The following is an 11,518-nucleotide window of genomic DNA, read 5'->3' as shown; positions in this document are numbered from 1 at the left end:
ACTCGGCTCCCTTTCTTCTTGATCGAGGACTTTTCCTTCTCTCTGTAGGTGAAGTAGAAGTGATTGGGTGAGGTGAAGATTGCGAGTTGTTTACAACTTAATTTTGTATAATTAGATGGGGAAATCTAACGAGGTTGTCATTTTACAATTCGAATTTCTCCATTATCATAATAACCTTTTTTTTCACCGAAAACTTTCCTTTTCTCTGTAGGTGAAGTAGAAGTGATTAAGTGAGGCTAAGATTGCGAGATGATTTTTCAACTATAATGTTTTATTCGTTAATTTATTTCGCAAAGCTATAAACGTACACTTACAAAAAAAGCACTCAACAATCGAAAATGCGGTTGATATTATATCGTATGAGGGATAAAATTGTGGGAAAATTTGTATTGAATATATTGCAGGCAATAGTTAGATTATTTATAGTTTCAACTTTTCCCAATGTTCCGGGGGTTCCTTGGGGTTACAGTAAAACATGTCGGGTGCAAAAAACAGTGCCTTTAGATTAAAATCAGCCCGAAAATAGAAATTTCTGCTATGGTCATACAAAGTAATTGGGTTACTGTAGTTGCACAGGGCTAGAACAAAATGCAAACGGATTTAAAACTAAACATTTTGGCTGAAAAATAACACTGTATACATAAAAAAGTCAATTTCGTTAAAATTTGTGCAAACGTCTTGAAGTTCAAGGTGGAGAAAGTAGACAGTCGTTTTTATTAAGGCGCTATATATTTTTTATACGAGCATCTTACCTCATCAGCGACGTAGCTCCCGTTGGTTTTGGAACCGCTTGTGAACTCAACTTGTAATAGTCGGCGAAGGTCTTACCAAGGTTGCGCCCAATTCGGGTATCTGCAGGAAAGTAGGCTTTTTTTAAGTCGATACTATGACGAAAAACAATTAAGCCAAACGAGTCACAAATATAATGCAGCTCTAATTAGAATATAGCGCAGGTTTTAGTAAGCCAAAAGATTCCTTTATTAAGGAAATTGATATTAACATCATACTATAAAATCGAAAAATACATCACATGACACCATACACCTGGGGTTCAAAAACTATTTTTCTTGCGCTGCCCGTTAGTTGGACTTGCGACGCACCGCAAGCGATATAAATTTTATTAATTTTTTCCGAAATTCCTACACGAGCGCCTATTTATTTTTTTGTTTGTTGAGGATATCATTGTTGCACTGAATATGTGAATAATAGAAATCACCTTGACCCTTGCAAGATAAATGTCGACCTTAATTCCTGATCAGTAACAGCAAAATAATCTAGCAAAGCTAGCAATTCAGGTCAGACACATTAAACAGATCTTAAAAGATATATATATATATTTCGCCAACTAGTTGATCTGGTTAATGTGTCTGACCTGAATTGCTAGCTTTGCTAGATTATTTTGCTGTTTGAGGATATCATAATACATATACCAGATGTAGTTATACCGGGGTCTGTAAGGAAGTTTGAAGGGGTCCACATAACATCTCCTACTTCATAGACTGGCAAATTATATTACCTGTACTCAAACGAATATTTTCCTTGATTCATTTTCACGTTACTAAATCTTTTGACTGCTTGTGTCCAGTAAGTATAGTTCGTATGTGTACCGAACCAAATAATACAGAATAAGTCATGCCACATTAAACTGTCAATTTGCGCTGTTTTAAGCATTAAGGGATCAGTAAGGTGAAAAAGTTTGAGAACCACTGCCATACACGATAGATACGAAACGAGACCCCTACATACGACGCCCTTGAGAAATGGAAACGAGGCTTCAGGGCTTCGCGATGCACAATTTTATAAGCTCTGCCATACAAAACAAAGTGTCCTTCATTTAAACAATGATTTTCAACAGCGGTTTTGAAATGTCATTTTAAGTACCAAAATGAGCTTGTATTATCAGTTAAATCAATAGAGGAAAAAACATATTGTAACGATGCCGTTTTATAACTTTGTATTGTCAGTGAATTCAATCGTTTGAAAAAATCATATTGTAACCATACCCTTTAATGATGACAGCCCTAATGCGCACAAACCAATAAAACAAGTTGTATACTAACACGTCTCCTCCGTGTACGCTATCGGGTTTGGGGAAACCCCGTTAAAGTAGTTGTAGAAAGAGACTTCGAGGGTGTAGCAGTAAGAAGATTCGTCCAATATTCCACCAAGAAACCTAAAAATGTTACAACAACATTTCAAAATGCTGTCGGCTTTTAAGCTTTTCAGGATTTGGGAATCACTAAGGAAGGGCATTTCGCAGCTGTTTTTCTGGTCCTTATAAGATGCATTTCACATTTTACTGCGATATAATTATAAACGTGGCCACTGCGGAACTTTTACATTATTAGATTTTTTATATAATTGGTTCTGTTCAGCATTTCTCCAATACTTAAGATTTAGAGAGTTGGGAAAGCAATAGGAAAACTTGGCTCATATTAATTGATGAAGTAATAATAATATTATTATTATTATTTTTGTTAATAACGGGATCTAAGCCTGCTCCGACAGTTCTAGTTGTTGACCTTTTTTCCATATCATATGATCCAAACAAAACCACAAAGGTTGTAAAAGAGATCTAAAACAACTTTATTCAACAAAAAAAGCAGAATACTATTACGCAAGAACGCATCATCAGTTCTGCTAATAACTGTAAACACAACGAAAACACAAGATATAACTTCAGTGTTTTCGTTGTGTTTACAGTTATTAGCAGAACTGATGATGCGTTCTTGCGTAACTATATAGTATTCTGCTTTTTTGTTGAATAAAGTTGTTTTAGATCTCTTTTACAACCTTTGTGGTTTTGTTTGGATCATGGCTCATATTAGTTAGGTTTAAATTTAATAATGAGTAATGACATCGTTTTATAAGTTTATCAGCTTAACTTCGTTAGCAATCAATAAATATAAATCGCTCTTCTGGTGTAAACGAAGTATAAACCGACGTTTCGGCAGCAGATACCAGCTGACCTCATCAGGGTTAATAATTAAAACGAGAGTGCGTTAGACTCCGGCGCGTCACAGCTTATCGCATACTTCAGCGACGTCTAGAATTATTAATTTTAATCTACGTTTTTTCAATTTTTTACTTCTCAGTGTATAAGATGGCTAACGCACTCTCGTTTTAATTATTAACCCTGATGAGGTCAGCTGGTATCTGCTGCCGAAACGTCGGTTTATACTTCGTTTACACCAGAAGAGCGATTTATATTTATTGATATGTTGCCTGGTGGAGCTAACTCTATTCGTTAGCAATTGTTAAACATACGCTCACTATTTGAGTGGCGGCAAAATATGATTTGGAAAAACACGGATAAGGTTCGTTTTCCGCACATCTTACCTCCGCCCTGTTCCAGCTTTTACCGCGTCGCGATTAAAGGCGGTATTTGCAAAGCTGAAGTCGTCGGCGTTGTTGCACATAAGCCGGGGGAAGACGGCCTGGCGTTGGAAGCGATCCTCGTCGTCGTATATGTTGCCGTACATGAAGCAGTTGCTTAGGGTCGAGTGGGCGTGAATGTCCACGTAGAAGTCGATGTCGAGCATCTGTGGCCAAAACAAAGTGAAAAAGGTGATATTTGAATCTCTAGGGTGGACATATATATAGCAAGTGTGTTGGGCCATTTTTGATGCAACATTAAAGACAATGTTTTGGTTTTCCCCAGTAAGCGTTGAGAAACAACTTAAAAAAAATATTTTTTATCAATTTAAGCGTTTTGTTTTGAGAAGTTTTAATAATGTATCTTATCAAAAAATATCAAAACTGTTTAGGTCGTAGAACAATGACTGAAAACGCATTTCTTTGCTAAATCAACCTTAATTGCATTTTATGTTCGCTAATACTTAAATAACAATTTCTCCAATCGAGCAAGTAATACAAATGACAACATTAGTTTGTCATTTAATTCATGATTTATAACTTCACCATTGTGAAAGGTTTAGGCCTAATATAAACGAGCACTTCGTTTATCTTACATGTAACGCTTAATTTTATACGATTGTATATATTTGGTGTTATACCTATATTCACTCAACACAACGCAAGATTTTAAGGCACAGCTTATTGAGACTTCATAAGGCCCGTCCAATAGAGAAGATAACGCTCTACAATGGAAGCAGAGTATTTGAAAATCGCTACCGCAGCATATTAATCAAACAAATGCCGTCAAAGCGCAGGAAACGGCTTAGTGTTGACGTGAGTTTAAATTTTATTGAGCTTTGAGCGGCGAATGAACTTTAAAATCAGGCTAAATCAACTTCACCGTCCTGTCTGAACAGCTTCCATCTAAAACCGCCGAGTGCCTTCAGCCTCTTTCGGGCCACGCGTTAGCCTGTTAGGGCGGGATTACTCGTTGGCGTTGTTTTCATTAAAAATGTTGTTGTGGATTGCTTTTGGCAGTATTTTGTTGTGGATTGCTTTTGGCAGTTTGGCAAAAACAAAGTGTGCAGCGCGGAAGAAAATGTTGTAAACAAGTCATTTTAAAACGACTAAGTCCAAGTGGAGTCTTTTGTAAAAAATAACAAATCCCTGCCCAAAGTCATTGGTTGCCCAAAGTCAAATCCCATTTAAGTCATTTTTAGACCAAGTCAATTTTAAGTCATGTTATTGACATAAAAGTAGACTGTTAAACTATTAAAATTGGTAAACTCGTCGGATTATGACCCACAATCCAACTAAAAAATAGCACAAACGCGCTATACAAGTCAAGTAATTTGGGTCAAAAAACTTAAGTCATTTGAAATCAGAGACTTAAGTGGACTTAAGTCAATACAACACTGGCGGAAGGTAAACTAAACTGTCAGTTTACACAGCAAACCTTAACGTCCCAGTACAATTGTACTTATCCTGTCTATCTGCACATTTCTGTATTTATTTACTTGATTGGAAACGGTGAACGGAAGAGTGGCCTTATACAATACACAAGGGGACTCGAAGACGCTAATATATGCTCACCGGATCTGAGTGCAGGTTCATGAGGTACTGCTTGGTGGCGTGCAGAGTGGGGTGAGCCCAGGGTGAAGGATCCTGCCAGTGGCGGTTCAGGTCGAAACCCATTAGAGAGCACCTGAAAAAAAAATGGTCGTTTACCAACGCATTGTTGGGAATAGGTATAACTGTGTGTGTATTTGTCATGGAGTGTAAGCAGGATCCCCCGCTAACGCTTATATCAGTGTTTCTCAACCTTTGAGCCGCTACCCATATTTGGTCGTGGTTTAATTTGGTAGGCTCGCCCACTTGCATAGTTAACATTGGCTTAACAACTACCACCAAATGTTTAAACAATAAACCACAGGACAAGATAGAAGAGATTAAGTCTGCGTACCGGACATGAATATTTCATGTTTTAGAACCTGATCAAACAATTTTATTAAGGAAGGTGAATAACGCGACGCTTTGTGTTTGATCCTGTCTTTGTCGTATCTAACATTTTAGCAGTACTTAACGAAATACGAATACAAGGGCAACGCACTTTAATGGAGCAAGGTGGTATTTTTGGTATTTGGGATGCTACATTTGATGGTAGACAACCAACAATACAAATAATGATTATTCTACGCACCTTGTTTGTTAAAGTATTTTTTTAAGTAACCGAGGTAAACCCTAATATGCACGTAGAAATATTTTTTAACAGTTCGGGCATTTCTCCAAATATTTCGTTTAAAGATCAAAATAAAGTCTTGGTATTCATCCAACTGTTTCTCATTCTAAAGAAATCTTGCTCTGGAACGATTTTAATGAATCTAACCGTGTGAACTACTGTAGCCGGCGATCCAAACCAAATCAAACCGCAACTTAATTTAGGGTCGCGACCAATAGGTGTAGAAAAACTGTTGTAAAATAACATAAAACCGCTACTATAACAGCCTGTCTGGCTTACCAGCGGTTGCTTTAACTGCTTGCCGACAGATTAACCAACAATGGTTCCAGACAGCTTATGCAAGCCTCACCTGTAGTTGCCCAGATATACACCGTCCGGATTGAGCATTGGGACGACCTTAAAGACGATGTTTTCACGCAGAACACACGCCAAGGGATGGCTGCTTAAAAGGAAATCGATGAAACCTGAAGAAAAACAAGCGTTTTACAAAATAGAAAATCTGAATCGGTACAACAATCCTTGAATAGCACAATAGAGTATGTTGTTTGGGGGACGAATAGGAATTTTGTCCCGAGTCCGACTCCGGCCAAATGTGCGTTTTCGTCGCGTCCCGAGTCCGGTTGCGACGCATACAGACTGTATTCAAAACAAAGTGACTCCGTCGAGTCCCGAGTCCAATTCTGCAGCGCTGATAATATTTTAACGTACATGAGCTTACGGCCTTTCTAGCATTTTCAGGAAAAACGGGACTGGTCAAAACGTATTCTTTTTTGTTTTTACAGTTCATTGTTTTATAAACGGCTCGTTAGAAAGAAGTCAAGCAGATTTTTTCGCCCCGCAATAGTTTCGTTTAGGCAGAGTTATTAAAAAAGGTTTAGATTGTTTTAATTGAAAATACTGCTGGGCGGTAGGTCGATAAGGAAGATTCAAGTTTAAGCTACCCTTGTACGATTATGTGAAAAGTGTTTTTATTAATACACAACGAGAGCAAAGTGACAACACGTAATGACGAACAGACTTAGAGCTCACTGTACCACAGGGTACTTTCAATCTCGAAAGAATCAGGTTTTCCTAAGCAGCGTTTTAAAGTTATTTTACCAACTAATTTTTTACCCCTGTAATAGACCAGGGGTTCTTAAACTTTTTTTACTGCGGACCCCTAAATTTTTTTTAACCAAGCGTGGACAACGGTCGTCAAAAAAAATCCAAAATGACATCATAAATTGACGTCACAGTACAAATAGACTTATAAATCTGCTGATTTTGGTATAAATCTGCTGATTTTGGTCCAAAAATGTGAAAGTGAGTCTAAATAAGATTCAGTGCAAAACCGTTTTATTTTTAATCAAACGGTTTTCTTTAAAAAAAGATTACTTCTTAAATATACACTAATATTTTAGGTAGGCGACCTCATTGACCCCCTAAAACTAGTTCGTGGACCCCCAAGGATTCCATGGACCCCAGTTTAAGAACCCCAGTAATAGACTGTTGAAAAGGTAATATTGTTATTAAAGCAATATTATTATTTAACAAAATTAATATCAATATTTATACCGGAAGGTAAAAGTCAGTGAGCCACCTTCTTTCTCGGTGTTAATGTTTTACAGAAAGGGAATAACTGAAATGGTATTAGTTTGCTCAATTAACAGGGACCGCGGTAGGCCACTTAGGAATGTACAATTATAAGCAAACCGACCTTGCACGATGTGGGACGCGGGGGATTCCCCTGGGTGAACGCGCCCGGTGACGAACACCACCCTCCTCTTCTCGTCATCACACAAGTTGTCCGGGGCTGTGATGGTGAGAAGGTCAAGGCGACGTTGTTGCTGCAAGCGAGAGAACGAGCGGTTGGTAAAGAGAGAAAGGTAGAAGGACGAGGGAAATAAGTGTTTTAAAAAGAGAAAGGCATTTGATCTTATTCACTACTAAAGAATTAACACACCTAAAATCAAAATAGCTGTTATTTTACAGTTTTAATGATAAAAAAGTTTTGGAATATAGGACAATGCATGAAGCATCAGTGTTTTTGAAATGGCTTAAGTCCAAGTTATTTGAAAAACAACTTCGCGTTAAGTCTTTTCGCAAAAAATAACAAGTCAAGTTATTTTTAAAGGAAGTCAACTTCAAGTCAAGTCTTTGGAATGAAAATAAAACGTTGAATTATTAAAATTGGTAAACGCGTTCGTGCATTGGCAATAACCTAACTAAAAAATTACAAAAACCTGATATATAGCAAGCAACTTGTTTTACAAAATTAAGAGAAGTAACCCAAATATATTTAAAAAACTTCATAAAAACACTTAATTTCAACCCAACTTGTATGACACAAAAGTCCACGAGTCAAGTCGAGTCATTTCGCCCAAAAGTATTTTGCACTTCTTTTTTGTTACATTGTTTGGACACTTACCGATCCAAATTACAACCGAGAGTAGAAAACACAAAAAAGAGCGGAAAATCAAATGCAAAAAAACAACAATTCTGACCACAGTTAGGGTGAGAAGCTCCCGCTTAAAGAAGGGCAGTTGCTTTTTCTCAATTCGCTCGAGGTGCGTCTGTAGGCGCGTGTAGGTGTACGGGTAGGAGTAGGCGAAGTAGTACAGCTCGTTTTCATCGGCTCGGTCGAAGCAGAAGGCAAACGACATGACGTAGTTCTTTCGGTGGTCCGGGCAGCGGTAGTAGTAGACCGTTTTGGAAGGGATTCTCTGCCTAGCAACACATAATAAGGCCATTGAAAATCAATATTCAGAATGATCTCTTCTATTGTAACACACTAAAATACACTGTTGTGAAGACTCAATGACCTGACTTGGCTTAAGTGCATTAAAGTTATTCTTGTCACATGGGCATAAGTTTTTTGGCCAAACGACTTGCATTGAAATCAAATGTTTTAATAAAACAGTTTGTTATAAAATTTAGCTATTTATCCTAATTTTTTCATGTAAAACAATTTGCTTGCTATAAGTTGGACATAGTGGGTCGAGTTTACTAATTTATTAGTTTAACACTTGATTTTTTATATAAGTGAATTGACTTTGCTAAAAATGACTTGACTGGGATTTGACTTGTAATTTTTTTGTAAAGAATTGACTTAGACTTGAGTTGTTTCACAAATGACTTGACTGTGGTTTAAGCCTTTTAAAAAATGACTTGTTAAAAAACTTGTTTTAAATATGACATTAAAGATAAATCAAATTTCAAGTACAATGGAATAAATAAAAAACGTTTGCATTTTACCACCACCTGAATCATGTTTTTGTATTTGTAGCATTGCTTCAGGTATTTATTTACCATTGGAAATACATTGGGGTTTTAAGCGAGTACATATTGATTGTGCTATTTTGGGCTATGGCATGGTTTTCGGAGAAGCGAAAGCAAATAAACCTTATTGTGCTTCACACACAAATATACTCTCTTCTGCTAAAGCTATTATATATTACAAAGAAAATGTAAACAGATGAGTTTTCATTAATCTTATTGACATCTTGTTTCTATAGATGACATTTATCTATTTTAGAGCTACTCGTGTAAAAAATGCTTTCCCAAATAAATACATTTTTAAAATAAAACCAGGGACTGACTTTTTTGATGGATTTAATGCTTTCTTAACACTTTCTTCAAAAATGTTGAAAAATGGAATAAAACAGGGTTATTGTAATCAGGTAAAAACGTTCTTAAACACTAGTTTAAATTCAAGCCACAATTTTGTAAAGCTAGCTGTTTAACTTTTAGTGATTGTGTCATTTACTTTGTTATCTTCAAAATACATATTATAAAGAGAAATGTAATGTTTACCACTTTGGTCGGCTGGTGGATTTCACAACTGGAGACATCCCTTCCCTGTACAAACTCTTTGTCTTGCTGAAGTTGACAACATTAAAAATGACCCTCTAAACAAAATAAAGTTAGATATTTATCTAAACCGAATATTCTATATTTGTTAAAACAGATTAAATTAAATATTTCATCTCAGGAAACACTAAATAGGATATTGTAATTAAAACAAAAAAATAGGAAGAGGATGACAAAAATGTAAAAGACTTTTACTTAAGAATTTCTTCTTTATTTGTTAGGAAGACAAATTTGTTGTAGAATGAGTTAATGTGCATTTAATGGTTATATCCAGTGATTAAAATTAAGTCTCCCTTAATAGATTTACCATGTCAATCAAGAGTTGAAACAATATTTATTACATTGATCAAACAAACCCTTGGACAAAATATCCAACATATATTTTGATGGTGCTGTCAATATAACTATGTTCAGACCTACTGTTACAAACCTGGTCTTGTTTGACATTTTCCACAGTGAAGTAAAACCAGACACGAAAGCGTGGGTTACAAGTGTCAGGACGCACAAACAAGTCGTACTCGTGTTCAGTGACATAATCAACCCTTCCCAAATTGCCTGAAATAAACAAATTAAAGAATTAGTGAAACTTTTATTGCGGTTAACCTGTACCCTTGGGCTATTAAAAAAAATTTTACTTTTTATAAAAAAATTAAGTTTTCATACGCCATTTTGAAATAAACAGACCAGAATGCATGTGCTTTACTGTATTAAAAAATTACTTATGAATGTTGTTTTTTTAATATTTTTTTTTATGTTATAGAATTGTTTATATGCACATTAAAAAGAAAAACCAATGCAAAAATTAAAAGAGGTAAGTTAATGCAAATTTAGCAAAAAATACTTGTAACAGCTAAGGGGGAACAGTCATGTTCAGTTAAGATAAAATTTGTAAAAAAAAAACAAAAACAATAATATCTTATTTTTTGAGGTTTAGAGATTTAATAGAACTAAATAAATTACCACTTTCGAAGCAGGCATCAAATATCAGGTGTCCTTTCTTAGGTTTTCCAGCAAAACCCGGCGGATAAACCAGAAGCTTGTTGACGTTGCCCACAACAGCATCATCACCACTGTCTGAGCTCCCTATAAACAAATTTAGAATATATTGTAACTGGTTTATCTGAAATTCAGATATGTAACATATATATTAAATATTCAAAGTTAAAAAAATAGAAGAAATAGTTTAGGCGCTGGTCTAGAATCCTACCACTTTTTACTTCAAGTAATGAAATGAGCAGTACAAAATAAAATTGCAAGGAAAAACGGGAGAATTAATATTATAATATTACTGGAACCACTCGAAACCAAACGCTAACTCGCACCCCAACCCGAAAAATGTTAGTAATATTACACCCTGGATGGAAATTTGGTGGGATTCTAGATCAGTGCCATAATTTTATAACACAAACAAAGTACAGGAGGACTAAACAATGTATAATCTTTAAATTATGTGTCAATTGAAAATATTTTTGAATAATACACAACTTTACATATTCATTAACAATGTAATCGACTATAAATACAGTACAGACAGTACTAAAAAAACATTTTAAAAATACCTGAATCAACTCGCTTTGCGTCACCCATCGTCGTTCATCGTCCGAACATTTTGCAGCTTTTATGTGGTTTAATATGGCCAAATATTCACAACAACACAGATAATACAAGTAAAACAAAAGCTTTTGTGAACTTTATATCAAGTCGAAGTTAAAGAAAGCCTGAGATGCAGCAGGTCTATACAATTTTTTCAATTTTAATATTATAAAACTTGAAATTAGACGGAGTTAAGGGTTTGATAATTTGCATTCGCTCGGCATAAGTTTGTGCACAAAACAAGAAAGAAGAAAGAAAAAAGGCGTCCATCACAACCAGCTTTCTTTAATCCATGTCAGCACAGTTAATACGTCACTATTTATTAATCACACATCTTTAAAAAAGTTTTAAATAAACAAATGGTTAATAAAAATACAACAAAATTGTATCGGTTTATTTTTATTTTTCTCAAAATAATTCATTTACCAAACGTGGTCTAAAGACAAGTTTGTACTTGTCTTACCGGTATCCTTTCAATAA

General features: G+C 35.5%; 1 protein-coding gene across 1 annotated transcript in view; it reads right to left on the bottom strand.

Annotated features, from left to right (window-relative positions):
• Nucleotides 1–11,141, bottom strand: part of LOC146163383 (cytosolic carboxypeptidase 6-like) — an 11,882-nt gene extending 741 nt beyond the window's left edge. Inside the window, exons 1-12 of the mRNA XM_083380472.1 lie at nucleotides 11,005–11,141; nucleotides 10,406–10,528; nucleotides 9,876–10,000; nucleotides 9,389–9,483; nucleotides 8,080–8,302; nucleotides 7,293–7,422; nucleotides 5,946–6,060; nucleotides 4,951–5,062; nucleotides 3,340–3,542; nucleotides 2,061–2,173; nucleotides 753–852; nucleotides 3–42 (exon numbers count right to left, since the gene is read on the bottom strand). Coding sequence (XP_083236598.1) covers nucleotides 3–42; nucleotides 753–852; nucleotides 2,061–2,173; nucleotides 3,340–3,542; nucleotides 4,951–5,062; nucleotides 5,946–6,060; nucleotides 7,293–7,422; nucleotides 8,080–8,302; nucleotides 9,389–9,483; nucleotides 9,876–10,000; nucleotides 10,406–10,528; nucleotides 11,005–11,032 — 1,407 coding nt within the window. The 5' untranslated portion in view covers nucleotides 11,033–11,141. The remainder of the gene's footprint in view (nucleotides 1–2; nucleotides 43–752; nucleotides 853–2,060; nucleotides 2,174–3,339; nucleotides 3,543–4,950; nucleotides 5,063–5,945; nucleotides 6,061–7,292; nucleotides 7,423–8,079; nucleotides 8,303–9,388; nucleotides 9,484–9,875; nucleotides 10,001–10,405; nucleotides 10,529–11,004) is intronic.
• Between the last annotated feature and the right edge of the window lie 377 nt (nucleotides 11,142–11,518).

Source organism: Ascidiella aspersa, chromosome 2 (genome assembly GCF_963924565.1).
Source record: "Ascidiella aspersa chromosome 2, kaAscAspe10.2, whole genome shotgun sequence".
Lineage (NCBI taxonomy): Eukaryota > Metazoa > Chordata > Ascidiacea > Phlebobranchia > Ascidiidae > Ascidiella > Ascidiella aspersa.
The sequence above is the reverse complement of the archived record's forward strand: the minus strand, read 5'-3'. Positions and strand labels throughout refer to the sequence as shown.